Here is a 19,990-nt window from a genome sequence, read left to right on the forward strand (position 1 = left end):
AACTGGCAGCACCAGTAACCACAAGAACCCAAGCCAAATTAAAACCACAACTGGACAGCCAAACTGGAATTGAATTCAGAAAAAGTTTGGAAACAGATGAATGGTTCCAGAAAAACAAAAATGTGTGCACAATGAGAGACGGGTTGCCTTGGATAGGGGAAAAGTTATATATACCAACAACTCAAAGAGTAATTTTCATGCACCTTTGCCATGACACAAAATCAGCAGGGCATTTTGGATTTGTAAAAACTTTACATTTAATTAAACGGCAATTTTGGTGGCCATCCATGAAAAAGGACATTGAAAGTTATATAGCCAGTTGTCCAAAATGTGCCACGGCAAAGAGGTTGCAAGGGAAAGTGCCAGGACTATTGCAAACAGTGGCAAGTCCCTCAGCCCCCTGGAGAGAAATAGCCATGGATTTTATAGTGGAATTGCCAGAAAGCAATGGGAATACTGTGGTCTGGACGGTCACGGACTTGTTTTCCAAACAGGTGCACTTTATCCCTTGCCAAAAGATTCCCACTGCAAAAGCCTTAGCAAAACTTTTCATCCAACACATTTACAGATTGCATGGGGCACCCCAACGCATCATCTCTGACAGGGGGGTGCAATTTACGTCTGCATTTTGGAAGGAATTTTTATCCCTCTTAGGAACCACTCAGGGACTGACATCTAGCCACCACCCTCAAGGAAATGGGGGGCTGAAAAAATGAACTCAGTACTTAAGCAATATTTAAGATGTTTTCTTAGTTTCCAGCAGACCGAGTGGGCGGACTTACTCCCCTTTGCAGAAGTTGCCTACAATAATGCAGTCCACTCCAGCACAGGTTACACTCCTTTTCAAATAGCCACCGGTCAAAGTTTCAACCCCATGCCAGAATTAACCCCAAACGAACCAACGATCCCCTCGCTGAAAGAATGGATGGAAAAATTACAAAACACCTGGCCAATAGTCAGAAAAGCACTAGATGAAGCTAGGCAGGCTTACAAAACACAAGCCGATTAAAAAAGGGTTGAGCCTACACCATTCATTATAGGAGAGATGGTGTACTTATCTACAAAATACCTAAAGTCCCTACAGCCCTGTAAAAAACTTGGACCAAAATACATAGGACCTTTTCCAATTAAAAGAATCATAAATCCAGTAACAGTAGAATTAGAATTACCCAAAAATCTCAGGCAAATACACCCAATTTTTCATTGCAGCTTGCTGAAAAGAGAGCATCAGTCACCTCTACGGCCAAAAATCCCCCCCCCACCACCCCAATCATGGTGGAGGGTGAACAACACTTCGAAATAAAGGAAGTCCTTGACTCTAGGAGTATCATGGAGCAACTCAGTACCTAGTTGCCTGGAAACACCTCCCTCCCTCACAAAATGAGTGGGTCCATAAACGTCATGTCAGAGCCCCGAAAGCTATTGAAGAAGTTTCACACAGAGTATCCTAACAAGCCTGACTAAATTTTATACTTGTGTTTTCTTTCAGGTGGATCTCTCTTATTTTTAAGAGGGGCCGGATGTCAGAATCCAATCATATTTCATCTTTAATTATCAAATATAGAAACTCCCAATTCTGCCTTCTTTGGATTCTGCCATAAGAGGGAGAGAAGGGGGAGAACAAAGGGGCTTTATGGCCCTCACTTCCTTCAGTAGACTTCAAAGAGCTGAATGCTGAATGTGTGTTTATTGTAACCTATTGTAACCTCAAAGCGTTAACACCAGAGAACATTAGCATTAACAAAGAAGAGTATTTGCCTTTCATGTAGTTATCTGAAGTCTCCATCCAGACGGAAGAAAGAAGAAACGGGGTGGAATTGTGATACTTGAAACTATCACTGGGAAGGGGGGTTGATTGGGTGGGACTACTGGGGAACCCCTTAAAACCTTGAATGGGAGAGCTTGGACCCCAAGTCCTGTCTAGCATGCCTGCAACCATTTTCTCTTAATAAAGGATTCCTGTTGGAAGAACTATTCCAAGAGTTCTGTCTTCTTAAGATGCAAAGTGGGGTGGGTCCTTACACAATCACTTTAATATGAACCAATAGTGTGCTACAGCAGCCAAAAAAGCCAATGCAATCCTAGGCTGCATTAACAAAGGGATGGAATCAAGATCATGTGAAGTGTTTATATTATTGTATAAGGCCTTGGTAAGACTACACTTGGAATACTGCATCCAGTTTTGTTCACCGCAATATGAAAAAGATGTTGAGAGTCTGGAAAGAGTGCAACAAAAATAATTAGGGGAATGGAGAGTAAAACATATGAAGAATGGTTGAAGGAATTGGGTATGTCTAGTCTAGTGAAAATAAGAACTAGGGATGACATTGTAGCAGTGTTCCAATATTTGAAGGGCTGCCACAAAGAAGAAGGGGTCAACCTATTTTCCATGGAAGGCAGGACAAGCAGCAATGGATGGAAACTAATCAAGGAGAGAACCAACCTAGAACTAAGGAGAAATTTCCTGACAGTGAAAACAACTAACCTGTGGAATGGCTTGCCTTCAGAAGTTGTGGATGCTCCATCACTGGAGGCTTTTAAGAAGAGACTGGATAGCTATTTGTATTGTTTATGGTCTCCTGCTTGAGCAGGGGGTTGGACTAGAAGACCTCCAGGGTCCCTTCCAACTCTGTTATTCCATTATTTTATTACTAAAATCCTATGAAAATACCAGGAGAAAGGGAGACTTCAAGGCACGGCTGAAGGTCACCATTTGACTTCATTGCCATTATGTTGCTTGCTCTGCTTATACCTTCTAATCCATTGTTATCTTTAAAAATAATCAAGAGCTAGACAATCTGAAAAATATATCAGATAATATACATACTTCAAATTGGTTGTGGCTAAGAGAGGCTGCAGCAGGTAGTCTCTTTCATCCTGATTAATTTGCATCGAGTAAGGGATAATCTTTAATCAAACTGAGAGAGCAATTTTATTAATTGCACACATGGCTAAATTAAAGCTGCATTCCTGCTTTAAATTGTATTAGTTGCAGGCCTTATCTGTGTTTACTGGTTAAGCTGCTCCTGTCAGATTGACTAAGTTGATTTAAGGAAATCTTGTTAGAACTCATAGCAGCATTTTGGCAGCAGTTTCAGGACTTCTGTGCATGTGTAACTGATTGAAATGGAATACAACCCAGTCTTCAATTTTTGTATGTAGGCGTGGGTGTGTATTCATGGTTTGGGGCATTGTTCAATTTCACTTCTGATTTTTTTAACATTTATTGTTTCCCCCTAATACCTTCTGTGTGAACTAGACTTAATTAGAGCTTTCCAGATTTCAGTTTAAGTACACCTTTCAGATGCAGAAGACAAAAGAGCTTCCTTTTATGAGATACCACAGTATCCATCATGGCTAAGGATCTCTTTATTTCAAAGCAAATCTGAATCCAGCAATTTCCCACCAATGCCGTACCTGAAAGAAAGACATCAGATAGGAAAAAATAGAATATACCAAGAACAGCAACTTCTGTCAGTCACACCTAGTTGGGCACAAAAAAAGGCACCACTTTTGTCTATCACAAAAGGGGGGAGGTGCTGTAGAGCAGGGGTCCCTAACCTTGGTAACTTTAAGACCTGTGGACTTCAACTCCCAGAATACTCCAGCCAGCCATGCTGGCAGGGGAATTCTGGGAGTTGAAGTCCACAGGTCTTAAAGTTGCCGGGGTTGAGGACCCCTGCTGTAGAGGAAGGTATGTGTGGTTTGTGTCAGAAAAGAAGAATATGGTTCTGCAAGCAAAGATATGCTGGGGTGGTGGGAGAGACTTTCTCAAGCTACTTGTGACCTTCCCCTCTGACTTCCCCATTGATTTTGCTCATGGGAAGCCTGTAAGAAAGGTCACAAATGGCAACCACCTGACTGTGGGACACTGCAATCGGTCATAAGCACAAATTGGTTGCCAAACACATAAATTTTGTTCATGTGACACTGGGGGTGCTGCAATGGCCAGAACCTAGAGGTTTGATCATAAGTCTCTTTGTTCAGCATTGTCAGACTTCAAAAAGTCATTGAACAAATGGACACTAAGTGAGAACTATATATAGGAATGCAAATTTAGCAAAGTTAATGACAAGTCATTTTTAACCAAGTTGTATCTGTACTTGAGATACATACAGAAGATCCATAATACATTGCTGTTAATTTAGAGAAAAGAACTAATTTTGTAATGACAGTTTTGTTGTACTGACACTTGATGAAAAGTGGGAATAGTTGTGGCTTTTCTCTTTGAATTGAATTAATTTCAGAATTGCCTTTGAAGTGAACAGGTAATAACTGTCTTGTGGTATTATCAAATCAGTTTATTCATTTTAATTTTCTTTCTTTCTCTTCCCCCCACCCCAGTTCTATAGTGCTTGGACATAAGCCAAGTTGTCATTCTGGTAAAAGAAGTAACAGTGACATTATATAGCAGAGAGATTGACCAAGCCAGGGGGAAGAGTTAAATGGGGAATTAGTGTAGAATCCCTGCATGGGCACAACAAGGGGAAGTGTCACTCACTCACATTCTCTCACACCACACACCTTGAATGCCATTGAATCTTATGTAGTCTCATCCAGATACAAACTGAGAAGATACTTCTGTATAGGCTTGAGCAATAAAACAGCTAGTTGAACTCTTCAAATGTGAGTCTTGTTGTATGCTTCTGACATGCTAAGTTTTTATTATGCAAAAATTTCCTGAAAAATCTATCTTATATTTGATTTAACATCCTTTTTAACTCGTTTAGGGAGATAAAAGCTGTTCTTTTGTTGTTGTTATTATTGTTTTACCACAATATCAAGAAAGAATTAAAAAAATGTTCATTCAAGGCAAGTTATTCATTCAAGATAGAGGAGGGTGTTTTAGATACAGATTAAAAAGTACTACAGGCTACAATAATGCTAAGGTTTTAACATTACTCTAATATAATAGAGATTTGATTATTGTGAGAAATTATGTGATTCACAAATATAATATATGTGATTCACACATATACTAAGAGAAAGGGAAAGTGCAGAATAATTGTTTACAAGTGCCATTTTGGTTTTGAATAAGAAAACCTCTACTTAAATTCATTACATCTTATCAAACCAACCAAAAGATCAGAAAAATATATATTCATAAAATCAAATGAGCCATTTCAATAATGATAATAAAAAAACACATAGCGTATAGAGCCAGTTATCTTCAAAGTCTCAAAAACTCATGGGAAGAGAACTTTAAATCTAAATATAGTGAACTATTTGTTGTAAAAATTCCTTTCCCTTTTGGAAGCTGTCTATTGTTGATCACCACAACAATCCATCTTCCATTTAAAATTATATTACAGCATTTAAACATTTCCTAGATCCTGTTTTTGGAGGGGTATTCAAATTGAGCTAGATTTATTATCTTGGGTGGCAACGGCCATTGCACTTTTAATTTTGGTTTAAAGAAACTGAAAAAGTCAACAATGCTTGGCTATTCATTTATCCTGATATTTTCTCGGACTTAAAACATTGTAAATATGACAAAACATCCCACATTCCCAAGTTAAGTCTTGACTGTGAAATAAAACCCTCCATACCCCATTTTGTTTCCTGCTTGCTTCAACATCAGTGTCTTGATTCTAACACTCTGGCCTCTTTCAATTGGTTTTTATAAAATTCATAGTGCCATGATGTTATGTTAGCTAATAAAGTAGCAAGTGTCATTTTATCACTGGTGTCACTAAAGATGAGCAAGGATGATGGAGAGTCAGTTAAGGCCAAAGTTATTATGCTCTACGAAAAACACTGCTATCAGCCTGATAACAAAGGTTAGTGCTCTTTAAATTCCTTGCTACAGGGAGGTTAAAGTTTATGTGTTTAATGTAATGTCCTCCCTAGGTGTTGTGCTTTCTTGAACTGTGTTTACTTGGCTCTTTGTTGAGAGTTGCTTTCTTTTGGGTAAACTTGACAAAAGGTGTACTATGCATACATGTAAAAAACAAGCCTAAAACTGTCTCCTATTGTTACTTCTGCTCTGTTCGCTGTTCTGTGTGTCAAGCAGATTAGGTTGCAAAGGGACCTCAAATGTTGTTTTATTGTTGCTACGGAGATTTAAAATTGTTTATGATTTTTGTTATATCTTCGGTTATTTAGGCATTGAATGAGGCAGAGTGTTGAAACAGCAACAAGTTTATTAACTCAAGCAGCCCTAAAGGCTGCTGCACAGCTATTTATACAGTTAGCCTCTAGGTGGCAACCAATAGGTTTAAAGTAACAGTTTCCCGCCCCAAACCCATTATCAGCTTGGAGACAGCCAGTCTGGCTTTCAGTAACAGCAACTGTTAAACAATACAGCAATGTAGGTCAGACATTAAGCAAGTGATTTAAAACAGTTGTGGCCAATACATTACAGTTTTCTTTAATCACTCTGAATAATTTTTGTAGGTTAAGTAATAATACTCTGCATGTGCTTTTTATAGTTGGTTTAGAACTAAACAAATAACAGAGGAACAAGGGTTGTTAACACTATTTGGTATGGTTGGTTACTGAAAATGTTTTCGAATTTTGTCGCACAGAAACATGGAATTGTCAGAAATTTGTCAAGTGCAGGTGTTTTGCTTCAAGTTCTGAACAATTTTTTAAAAGTTCATTTTATGTACCTTTCTAATCTTTCTTTGCCTCAATGCTATTTCCCACACTTTAAAATAAAGTGTGGAAAATAGCATTATTTAAAAAATAGCAAAACAGCAACCATGTTAAAGATCCCATCAATTAATAATTATTTTATTGTTATTGTTATTATTTGTATTATTCATATTTTTATATATTTTTTTCTTTACCGTTGCCTTAAAATTGTCTTGTTAGAAATATAAAATTCATAAATTCAAAAGATATGAATGTACTCTACAGGTATTTTGTTGTTGTTATTAAATTAGATTTTTATTTTTCCTAAATGATTCTGTTATTAATAATGGTAGTGGTTATAGTATTGGTAAGCAATAATAGTACCAGTATTTTTTATTGCTGCCTGAATTCTTGAAGGCAAGGTAAGATCACAGTCAACTGATTAAACTAATAAATAGAAATAAAAAATAATATTCTGAATGCTTAATACTAATGGTTCATTAATATCAATAAAACAAAAACACTGCAAGGTCTGTGGCTGAGTTTCCTTTCATTTTTGGAAAGTCTGAGGGCTTCACTACTCACAACTAACACACTTATTGTTTTGTCACAATGAATTCCTTCAATGAAATGACTGTCACTGGAGAATAAGGCAAACAATTTTGTTATGGCCATTGTCAATACTGCTAACATTGGATGTTCTTGCTTTGACAACAGATGGAAATGTAGCCATCTTTTCTCTTTCACTTTTAGAGTTAATTGATGCTGGGAGGGGGGATGTGGATGAGAGTCCAGTTAGTCATAACAATAATAACTCAGTTGTGGGAATCCAAGGTTATTGCGCCCAGAGTTGATAAAGATTTGATGGGCTGGAAAGCTGGGGAGAAAGCCTGCACTTCAAGCTAATTGTGATTTATGACGGTTAATTGGAAGAGGGAATTGTGCTTTGCTACTTTGTGCCCAGGGAAGGGGAATTCAGTTTTTGGCTTTAACTATGTAGTGCCAATTCTTTGTTTCTCGAATAAAAGATTCTTTAAGGTAAACAATGCCTCAAAGTTTTTTTGAAGAGTTTCATCTGTTGGAACCATGACAGCCATGACATTTACATACCTATTGAAAAAAATCCTAATAATTCATATTAACAAAACTACATTGTAATTCAGAATTCTGAATTTTTCAGTTTGAGAAAGAGGGAGAAACCTCTTCATTTCTGCCCTCTGCTTCTGTACCTTTATTTGTTCATTTGATTTCTGTACTGTTCTGTTTCCAAAGATGAGGTATGGAGACGAAGCAGAGTAACAAAAACAGTCTTCCTTTATTGCAGTTTACTAACAGAACAGAGAAAAAAAATGGCACAGGCCCTTTTATAGTCCCCTGGCAGGGACAGCATCAGCCAATCATTCCATGCCATTTTCCTGCCTTGCGCATGCACACCAGGGTGGAGACAGCCTGTCTGGTCCCGGGCAACCACGTGGTCTGCCTGGGCCTTTCTGCAACTTTCCTGAGCCTGCTGAGTCATTCAGCAGGCCCAGGACACCACAAGTACAATCTCTACTACCAATAATGCCTGTATATTGATTCCATGACCTGTAAAGTTACCACTATCTTTATCTTTTTGACATTACTTTCTTATTTTTTTCCCACACTCCACCAAAATAAGAGGAGGGATATATAGGGAAGGTATGGGTGGCATGCTTTTAAATGTAGCTAAGACTACCAGTTGCCCAGATACAATAATCAAATTAATATGCAGTATTCAGATTCAGGAACAAAAATAGATGTATTCCTGATCCTCCCTCTCTTCAACTGAACTGACAAAGTAGTTTATTAACCTAAGGACTTGCCTGAAGCTATTATTCTTTGATGTCCTTTAGCTAAATCTCAGGAAGATAGTCCATCAAATTTATATATACACTGGCTCTTGGAAAAGAGCTATGCTCACATATGCACGTGATCCAAAATACTGAATCATTTTTGAAGCATTCAGAAGCTTCAAAATAATATATACACTATTTGTGTTACATATGCCTTTTTCATTTACCTCCTTTTTCTACAGTATTTTGCCCCTTTTTCTTAGGTTTCTGATCTAAGACTGATAAAAATATGAACAGGAAGCCCAAGAACAGCAATTTCAGACTGATCCCAACTGACAAAACACAAGCTGATTGATCATATGAATCAATCAATTTACATCAAGATTTTTGAACAAATTGAATATTAATATGTTACGTGGTAAAATGAGTATAGTATTGAAATTTGTTTCTCAATTTCTCTTAAATGTGTGAAGCATTGTCAGAGCCCTTTCAAATTTTTAAAGAATTTTTATAACCTTATATTATTACTGTCAAGTATAGAGGGTGCAGATACATCCTGTTTTTTTCTGCTACCTGTCTGTGCAGCCTTCTTGATTACCAAATTTTTTTGACCTGAAAAGGCTTACAGGAAAAGATCCTTTAAAGTGTCTTTCCTGGGGACTGAATTGCACCAGGGGAATGTCAGAGAGAGTTTTGTACAATAAGAACAACAACAACAACAATAATAATAAAAACATGTTTTTTTACACAATTTAAGACATCTTATAAATAAGGGAAGTGCAGGAACTTGTTAATGATCATTTTAGGAATTTCATTTCAACTAAATTTCATTTTCGTTAAATTAAAGAATTATTTCAAAAAGGCAGAATAAACTTGAACGTGGTAGTTGTAAGCCAATCACAACTCAATATAATTGTTCAAAATTAAGAGAGAAGAGTTTAAACCCCCCCTTTTAAAACATTTATTTGACAGTGATTCCAGAATTCATTGCTCAAGTCAACACTGCACTGGAAAACTTAAGCAGGAGTACGATTCATCTGTTTGATGATAACCAATTTGTTGACATCTCTAAGAAGATTTACGACACAGTTCATGACATTAGATGTTCCGTTATGATGATTCGGGTAAGTGTTTGATTCTTTCACTCATTTCTAATTAACAGATGTGTCATTAATATTGCTATGCAACATTAATAGGGGCCAGAAATAGCAGTTTCAGGGGTATTTTTTTCAGTATAATAAAACGTATTAGAATGCTGCTGAATAAAACCATATTATTGCATCATGGACCTATTATATCTACTACAAGTAAAAGAAATGCACTGCAAACTTCTTCCCTATGTCCCAGGACTTTTCTTGTTTTTCTAAAGATATACTGTAAATAAACAATGATGGGAAATAGCATTTCAAACTGTAAATGTTTCTTATCTCTAAATACTCCCCACATGCAATCAGCATGTGGGTACAGCAGAGGCTATCCTGCCCTTATAGGAAAGTAGAAGTCAGTCCCTGGGATTCAAATACCCACAGGCCAAGCACACTGAGTCAGAGGCATCTTCAAGTTCACTCCCAGCAGCATGGTGCTTGAATCTGAAAATTGGTGAATACTCTTCTCTGATGTAGATTGAAAGACAAACTGTTGGGGCTACATTGCCAAAGGGATTGAGGTAAACAGAATCCGAGTTCTTTCCATGCAGTCATTTATTTGAAGTCAGGCTCCGATTCCAGCCTTCTGTTCCATTTCACAGAAAGCAAAAACAGTAGGAAGCAAAGAAATAGCTAGACCTTAAAAGGTGAAGCACTTTATAGTGCAGTGATGACAAACCTATGGCACGGGTGCCAGAGGCAGCACTTGGAACCCTCTCTGTGGACACATGTGCTGTTGCCCCAGCCTTGCCTCCCCCTGCAACCCCCTCCTCTCCAGCAGCCCCCCTGAAGGAGAGTCACCCCCGAGCATGGCCCACACGGAGCAGCGCAGCCAAAAACATGGCAGCCAGGCAGCGTAGACAAGACTCTGCCCTCATACCCCATCATGCAGTTGATGCTGCAGGGCGCGAGCAGAGGGTATGGCCACCATAGCGCTGCTGGGCTGCCTGGGTGATCTTTGGCGGGCCCTGGAGGCGGTGAGTGGTCCTGTGGGCAGGCGGAGCAGGGGATGGGGGGCAGAGTGGGGGCAGGGCAGGGGGTGGAGCAGGGGCGGGGCCAGTTTTTGGGCACTCGGTCTCTAAAAGGTTTGCCATCACTGTTATAGTGTAACAGTGACTCTTCATTTTATTTCACTCTTCATTGCTTTTCATTGCTGCTCCCTTTTGTCACCCATAATCTATCCTTGTGGGAGTTCCATTTTCTATTCATACTTCTGTCCTTTGGGTGCTATTTTCAGATGCTCCGTGTCTTCATGTCTTTTTTTCTTTTTCCTGCACAAGCACAGGTTTTACTAGATGCTCCTGCAATAATTACTATAAATATAGAATACTATATTGTCTTGCTCCTCCCAACTGAATGATAGTCACCCTCTGCAGCAGTGTTCTTCAACCTTGGCAACTTGAAAATGTGTGGACTTTAACTTTAATTTCCCAGCCAGCATGCTGGGAGTTGGAATCTACACATCTTCAAGTTGTCCAATGGAGAAACACTTTCTACAGTTTGTTTGGGCAGCCCTGGACTAGCAAGGAAGAACACCAGCTGGCTTTATCTGTCTAAAGCAGAGTCAGAGATACTGGTCCCATACACTTGAGGAAACCATATTAGAATCTTTAAATCCAAAAGATTCAGTGCTAGAAGTGAGTCCTTTGATTTTTATATGCAAATTAGTTAGAGATGATAGGCAAGTTTAGCATGTTATTCATGCTTATAAAAGCTTTTTAAAAGTTTTATAGAAAAGTAGATTCTTGCCTGTACATCAAAAAACCAAATTATTCGCCAACTGACACATTCCTTTCAAGTACTGCACCCACATGGACGTAGTCAATGCAGAATGAACACTTTTCTTTATTATCAGATGAGCAAATTCATCAACACATATTTCTAAGGAATGTTGACTCTCATCTCTGGAAAGGAAAACAAGTTTTCTTTCTAAGAAACACTTTTTAATTTTATTAGCATACCATACAATGATAAATATTTTTTGCACAATTCTTCTAAGAGAAGTTGCAAAATACTGGGCTGATGTTGTAGGGACTACGTGACATTGCAGTTTTCAGAACAAAGCATAGATAGATATTAAATTTACACATGAAATGAACACTTCAAATATGCTGTTTACCGTTTTCAAAGTGCTATTATCACTGACTCTTTAACCATGTATGAGATACATTGGCCATTTTTTAAAAAAGTATTGCATAGTTGTAATATTCAGTAAAAGAATCAATATGTAGCTATTTATTCTATTCATATAAATGTGATGAAGCCAAAAACGAAGGAAAATTGTACAAAGTGATTTAGAACAGAGAGCATATGGAAATGTGCATGCTTCAGTAAACACATGGAAAACCTTTCTTACTCTCTTTCTGCCCTCTCAAATATCCTCACCTCCCAGCAAAGAGGATGCAAGAGCTTTTCTCAGTTTAAATCAGTGCTTCTCAATTATTTTCTGTCATGCCCCCCTAGGAAGTTGTAAATAGTATCATTTGTCTATAAAATTGTTATAAATACACCTCTGCATAACACTGTATCCTTATTAACGTATATGAGAATAAAAAAAGAAAGAAATGTGGATCAATTTACAACAAAGAATAGCTTTATTAACTGTAGCAGAAAAGATTTAAAGGAGCACAATATTAAAAAAAACTTTAACCTGCAAAACAAAAATATATAAAATAATTTGAGCTGATTTTTTAATCAGAGGTGATGTCTGGATTAATGGCTACAATGAGCACGTTTTTCAATGCATAGCTTTTCGAAGCGGGGTTTGAAGCAGGACACAGCAACTCTCAGCTCTTTCTCAATGTGTAGCCGAGACCTGTATTTGCTTTTCAGAGCAGCAACAGCAGAGAAGCCTTTAAGTGACGACTTAATTTATTTGGCTTCATGCTGTCCGCTGCCAACATTTTTAGACATAGTAAGCACACTGGTCTTTCCTCGTCTCCCACCGTAGTCACAGTGAAGCCAAGCGCTACATACGCCTCATCATATTTCCTCGTCTTAGCCTTCGGAAGACTTTCTTTTATCTCCTTGTCTCCTTCTCTCTCCGCCTGTCTTCTCATCCCTGTTAAAAAATTTTTTTCTGTACAGAGGACCGATTTCCGGGTCTAAAAGTCACACGGGCGGGTTTGGCCAATCAGGATAGAGCATCATAGTCTATCCAATCGGGTCCTTTGCATGTGTCACGTGCGTTGGCGGTCATGTTGTCCTCCGCGTCGGGCTGCTACTGGGGCTGCGCTGGGACAATCTTCAGTGTTCGCACCGCGCTGCTCCCTCTCTTCAGCTCTAGAATTGCTAGGCAACCAATGCCGTGTGGGACGCCGCTTGCGAGTGAGTCGGATGATCCGATCTAGAAATCCAATATGACAGTATTTGCCGAGGTCAAACGAGCCCCCCTTTACGGAGCGTTGCGCCCCCCCTGGGGGGCGCGCCCCACTATTTGAGAAGCACTGGTTTAAATGAACTCTTGCTCTCATTGTCCCAAAAATTCAGCAGGTAGAACTTGGCCTTTCTTCACCAAAAAGGCAATCCATTAATTTGCCCATGTGTAATTTGGTCATCTCAGAGTATTTGCCAACGATCTTTCAGAGCAAGTTGTTTTCTGGATTTACCACTTTCAGTCTAGTCTGCTAAAGTACAAGAACCCTTGTACAAATTCCATCCTTCTGCGCCCCTACCCCCACTTTAGCTTTCCCCAAAAAATTCGACTGGCTATTTGCAAAATAATCTAAGCAGTTGCTCTAAAGCAGGGGTTTTCAAACTTGGCCCTTTTATAACTTGTGGACTTCAACTCCCAGAATTCCTCAGCCAGGGTGCCTGGCTGAGGAATTCTGGGAGTTGAAGCCCACAAGTCATATAAGGGCCAGGTTTGAAGACCCCTGCTCTAAAGGGACTAAGGCAGACATATCATACTTGCGATGTCACGTGACATTGCAGAATGTATCAGAGCTTTTTCCCCATTGCCGGCAATGGGGTGGGCGCAGTTTCCTGATGACACATCTGGCCCGTGGGCTGGCAGTTTGCCACCTCTGGACTAAGGTATCATTCTTCATTTGGCATTTACAATAGTGAAACAAATCACACAATGGCAATTTTGCCCCCACATTGGTTTTTGCTAAAGTGGCAGTAGTAGATAATGACAATGTATTTTCTAAACAAAGCCTATATTCAAGACCTTTGATCACATTTTAACCTCACTGTTCCAGCTCTACCTTTCTGTTCCAAGAAAGCCACTTCTAGAGTGAGAAGAAAAGCTGATCGATCTACTGTAAATTTGCCATTCTTCTCCTCACTTGGGCTGTCATAACAGTGTAAGAATCTAAGACTCAAATCAGCCCAGATCAATTCCAGATTCATTTTAACATGCAAATAGCAGGGCAATGTGCATTTTTCTGATTCCATGCAAACATAATCTGAGCAATTGGTTAGAACGAGAACCTGTCAAGTCACTTTACCCCTTTAAGTATTTGAAAAAACAATGTGATGCAAAGTGAGATCAGCCTGGCCTGTTGACAAACTCTTCTTTGATAGGAATAGGAAGATTTGTCTTCTTTTGGGATGCAGTTAGTTGAGATAGAAAAAAAAAATCAGAGCAGTTCCTGAAGGCATGAGCATTTGCTTAGGAACAGAAATTTCTTCCAGTGAGCTGCACTGTTTGTTAGTTAGAGGATGTATGTCAGTGTGAAGCTCAGTGACAAAGACAATTGTAGCATCAATGTCTCTTGATAAGAGAGAAGGCAGTGTGTTCGGCCACAGTATTTCCAGCTGATTAAAATAATTGGTGTTTCTTGAAAATGCTCCATGCTAATCTGGAAGGAAGATAGTTTGTTGAAGTTTGTCAGTTGAAATTATAGGTCACTGTAAGCCATTAAAGGTTATTTGTTTGTTTGTTTGTTTTCAATGTACTTTCCAAGGTGACTGTATATATTCCACTGGAGCGTGCCCTAGGGGACAATTCCTAATATACAGAAACTCATACTTTCCTTTCTTGGAAAAAAGACTGCCCTTCGCCAAGATGCTATATTGTTATCTCTCTCCTTCCTCTATCTACTGGGGGGGAGGGGACAAGTGACACTAATAGGTAGGAAGATAGATTAGATATCAAGCTCCAAGGTCTTAGTGTAAAACATGATTTATCTATATTACAATAGTTAATGCTGAATTTGGAGACAAACCAACAAAGCATTTCTGTTCCCTAAATTTCAGCATAGTCCATTGCTCACCTGAGGCATTGTAGGGTTTGTTTTAATATCACAAGACCCACTAACTCCTAGCACTGACCTCATTCCCTCAAAACTAGGCTGGGCATTTTGACCAACAAAAAAGGAGAAAGACTGGAGAAAGCCTGCATTTGGAATGAAGGATGCATTTAATTAGGTACTAGACAATCAATCCAAGATTTATTTTACGCTGTGTATTATAGGCATTTCAGCATATCTGTGCATTATTTAGGCATGTGAACCTTCCACAGCAGCCAAGGTAAGGAAATTAGAATGCATTATGGCCAGCTGCTGGCTGGGATGCATTGATTCTCTGCCAGATGCATCAGGCTTCTGATTATACAAGGAATTCAGTGCTAATGTGAGCAAAGATTCTTGATCAAAAGGTAACTGGGAGAGGCAGATGAACAACATCAATTCATGAGGCTCCCTTTCAACATGAAAAGAGAAAGAGAATCTCTCAGTGGAAGTTTTAACCCTGTAACTACAATGAGCTGTGTGGGTGTGTTACACAGAACTCTGTCAACTGAGGTTATTAACTCGGACTGCTCATAGTGATGTTCAGAATTCAAGCAATTCCTCAGAAAAAATAAATATTTAGGAGCCAAATGGAATTTAATATAAATGTGTACTATATTCCTGTGGTAACAGCAGAATGTCAGATGATTGACAACCATCTCGCTTCAGACTCCATTATTATTCTGAAAGGTGATCTGTTGAAAATGGCAATTAGTCCCCTGCTAGATTATTGGTTCAAAATAATTAAGCTTTCCATTCTTTCTGTAAAAGTGCCAGAGTGCTCTGATACTTTTCTAATTTCTTTATTCACTGTTTAGCATATTTTCTATTCCCTATTATCTTATATCTTACCTTTTTCACAGCAAGTTTAGGTCCTTTCAGATGTTTGCCAATGATGACTTATATAAGTAATTCGAAAGATTACTGGCCATTGCAAGAGAGATGATTGAAACAGCCAATAACATTTGATCTATTTGGGTCATAAATAAGAAATTATCAAATTGAACATAGATATATGTTCGAATTCAAATGATTGTTTTTGTACCCAGATGCATGAGAACAAAGGAATCATATTTCCGATATTCAGAATATTAGGAAAAGCTAAAAAAGCAGAGGTGAGCTGTGAACAAGATTGAAATTCAGGTTCATTCATGTATTTATTTACATTATTTCCATGCAACCCAATCTTATCATCTCTGGAAGTGCATATTGAAAACCAATATATAAAAATAACCACTCTAACCCACATTAAGATAATTAAATATAATATCTATTGCTTAAATTAAAAAAAACATAAATGTCAAGAATTAAAAAAAAACAGTTGCCACATATTGCATGCTCACCAAAAGCTTATAGAAAAACCTCAGAATTTAATGCCTTCTAAAGCACCAGAAATAAAGAAAAAGAAATAAAGAAAAAGAAATAAAGAAAAAGAAGCAGCTTCCAATCTTCTTTATAGCAGTTATAATTTTATCAACTGTCCTCCCTCTTTAAACTTACATCCTGATTCCCTTCTTTTCATATTTTACCCTTTCTAATAATCAAATCAATAAATCACATTTTTTCCATTTCTAACAAAAAATTCACAAAGGCTTTCAGTCACTAACAAATATAATTGCTCTCTTGTCCTTAATCAAACAACAATTTGGTTATTTCTGCAAATATTGTCATCTTCATCAGCCATTCCTCCATTGTAGGTATTTCCAGATCTTTCTAGCTTTGTGCATATAATTATCTTGCTGCAATTACAAAACTGCATATACAGAAAAAAATCTTCCATGGGTTTTTCCTAACTGATAGTCTATAACATAGGTGTCAAACTCAATTGCATCATGTGATGTATCATGACATTTTTTTCCCTTTGCAGAGCCAGGGTGAGAGTGGCTGGCACATGATGCATCTGGCCTGTGGGCCGCCAGTTTGACAATCCTGGTCTACAATATAAGTTCACCCCCTCATTGTGATTTTGACTGAATGTTGATCTTTAAAATTCTTTGTATCACTGTATTCAGATCTATCATTTTCTAGCTTTTTTACAATTCCACTATGATAAAATAATCCTTGAATTTTCCATGTTTCCAACATAAATTAAAAAGTAGTTTTATATATCCTAGATAATTTTTCTGATGTCATATACCGATGATAGAGAAGTTCTCTTTTAAATTATAAGGTACATTCATTTCAATGATGCCATCTCCCATTGGTCCAGCTATATATTATAACTGAAATTCTTAGCTAATTTTATCATACACTCTTTAACTTGTTCTTCCTCCATTTCAGATTTCAGTAAAAGCTTATGCATTTTGGCAAGGATATGCTCATCGTTTGTACATAATGCAGTCTCAAATTCCATCTTATATAACCCATTTCTAGTTGTCTTTTTGTCTAAATTAAGCCTCTCTTTTAAATGTATACGTAAGAACCATTGAAAACTAAATCCCTTTACAGTTAATTGTTCTCTTGATTTCGTTTTTTAGTTCATCGTGTTCCCTAATTAACATAACTTGGTATGTTAACCATTTCTCTTTACTCTTTGATTCTGTTATATAATATGCTTCCTGTGCTGAAACTAACAAAGGGAACCTCTGGCGCCATTTCATTCTCTCAGTATGGTGTTTCTAACATAATGATTTTTAAAATCTACATTACCATTATCATATCATAAAAAGCCAGGCCACCCAAATCTGAAATTGTGACCCTCTAGTGTTAATATCCATCTATTTCTCAAAAGTAACCACTCTTTCGCCCAAACTAAATGGCAGATTGCAAAATATAATTTAAATCAGGCAAGCCCATTAGTTTGAAGCAAATACATAGATTCATATCCCGACATTTTAATGATTAATGATTAAAAGAATGATTTAAATACACTGTGTGGGATTTGGAATTTAGATCTCAAGAATTTGGATTGGAGAATTTCAAAACTGAAGGCAAGACAAGGAGCAACAGGTGGAAACTAACCAAAGAGAGAAACAACCTAGAACTAAGGAGAAACTTCCTGATAATTAGAACAATTAACCAGTGGAACAACCTGCCTCCAGAAGTGGTGAATGCGCCAACACTGGAAGTTTTTAAGGAGAAACTGGACAGCCACTTGTCCGAAATGGTATAGGGTTTCCTGCCTGAGCAGGAGGTTGGACTAGATGATCTCCAAGGTCCCTTCCAACTTTATTATTATTATTATTATTATTATTATTATTATTATTATTATTATTATTAATCATTGCACAGTCAGCCAGATGTTCAGACTGGATTTGGCATTTTGTCTACCTATCGAGTCCTTACCCAGGGCCTGGGATAGGCAGATGTGGATGTTTGATGGTATTACAGATATCGTCGCAGGATGAAAGCAGTTCCTAGTAAGGCCGCCTTTTGCAATTGACTAATAGGGAATTTGTCAATACCAATGGTGTTCAAGTGGTGCTCCAGTTGTTTTGGGATTGCACCCAAGGAGCCTATGACTATTGGTACTACCCTTGCTTGCTTTTGCCACAGTCTTTCTATTTCTGTTTGTAGGTCTTTGTATTTTGTTATCTTCTCCAATTCTTTCTCTTCTATTCTGCTGTCTCCAGGCACTGCCACGTTCACTATCCAGACTTTTTTGTCTTTCTTATCGACAATTGTTAAGTCTGGGGTGTTATGTTGCAGGTGCTTGTCTGTTTGAATTCTGAAGTCCCAGAGCAGTTTAATTTTATCATTTTCTATGACTTTCTCTATTTTATGATCCCACCAGTTTTTGCTTACAGGCAAATGATATTTTTTGCAGATCTTCCAATGCACCATTGTTGCTACTTTGTCATGCCGCTGCTTGTAATCAGTTTGTGCAATCTTCTTGCAACAGCTTACCAAGTGGTCCACTGTTTCTTCAGCTTCTTTGCATAGGCGGCACTTACTGTCTGTTGCTGTCTTCTCAATTTTGACTTTGTATGCATTTGTCCTTAAGGCTTGGTCTTGTGCAGCCAGAATTAGTCCCTCGGTCTCTTTCTTCAATTTTCCTGCTCTTAGCCATTGCCAGGTTTTATTATTATCTGCTTTCCCAGCTATTTTTTTCATGTATTGGCCATGTAGTGCTTTGTCTTCCCATGCCTCTATTCTGTTCTTCATTTGGTCTTTCTTGTAGGCCAGTTTGGTCTCTCCAGTAGTTAGTAAGCCTTCCTGATATACTAATTTCAGTGCATCTTCATCATTGTTCTTCAGATATTCTTCCAAAGCCATTTTTTCTTCTTCAACCATCTGATGTACTTGTAGCATTCCACGCCCACCTATTTGCCTTGGTAGATAAAGTCTATCAATGTCACTGCGTGTCACTGCGTGGATGAAGGGCTATCTCCAGGCACTGCCATGTCCACTATCCAGACTTTTTTGTCTTTCTTATCGACAATTGTTAAGTCTGGGGTGTTATGTTGCAGGTGCTTGTCTGTTTGAATTCTGAAGTCTCAGAGCAGTTTAATTTTATCATTTTCTATGACTTCTTCTTCTTCTTCTTCTTCTTCTTCTTCTTCTTCTTCTTCTTCTTCTTATTATTATTATTATTATTATTATTATTATTATTATTATTATTAGTCTTGACTCTTGATAAGTACACGGTGGCCCAGTGTACTTGTCTCATCTTTTTAGTTTTATATTTACTTTTATATTATATTTAGTTTTATATTCTACAGAACTGGGCAATTAATACCTTTTTTATTGTTAAATTGCATGAAATTTATTTATATTAAGACTGAAAGCCTGCCTTTCAATATGAAATTCTTAAGGTGACCAACCGTCCTCCTTTAGGGAGGGCAGTCCTCCTTTTGTAAGTTCTGTCCTCCCTCGAAAAGTGTCCTCCTTCATGTCCTCCTTTTCGATGTTTGAAGACTAACCTGCAGGGCTTTTTTTTCCTCATACAACACTCAGAACGGCGTTCCGGCACCTTTTTTTGATGGTTTTTTTTTCAACTGTTGCATGAGCTGTGCTACTCCCACTATTGGCTTTCCAAAGCCAATAGGAATTGCTGCTGAGCATGCCAAAACACCCAGCTGGCAAACTTTGCACCTGCAAGTTTTTGTATTCTTGTTGCAATGAATAAAATGATTTTTTTTATTTACAATATTTTTTCTTCAATTTATTTGTGTCCTCCTTTTCATTGTAAAAAAGTTGGTCACCTTAAAATTCTGTAAGACTATAGTACGTTAAGAATAGATCATTTATTTTATACCCGCTCTACTTTTGAAAATGGGTC

General features: G+C 37.9%; 1 protein-coding gene across 1 annotated transcript in view; it reads left to right on the forward strand.

Annotated features, from left to right (window-relative positions):
- LOC120308928 (catenin alpha-3-like) overlaps nt 1-19,990 on the forward strand; it is a gene marked incomplete at its 5' end in the record, with an annotated part of 213,393 nt that overhangs the window by 57,928 nt on the left and 135,475 nt on the right. Inside the window, one exon of the mRNA XM_039345637.1 lies at nt 9,363-9,514. Within this exon, the coding sequence (XP_039201571.1) occupies nt 9,363-9,514 (152 nt within the window). The remainder of the gene's footprint in view (nt 1-9,362; nt 9,515-19,990) is intronic.

Source organism: Crotalus tigris, unplaced genomic scaffold (genome assembly GCF_016545835.1).
Source record: "Crotalus tigris isolate CLP2741 ecotype Arizona unplaced genomic scaffold, ASM1654583v1 scf7180000017968.19369539983:2297261, whole genome shotgun sequence".
Lineage (NCBI taxonomy): Eukaryota > Metazoa > Chordata > Lepidosauria > Squamata > Viperidae > Crotalus > Crotalus tigris.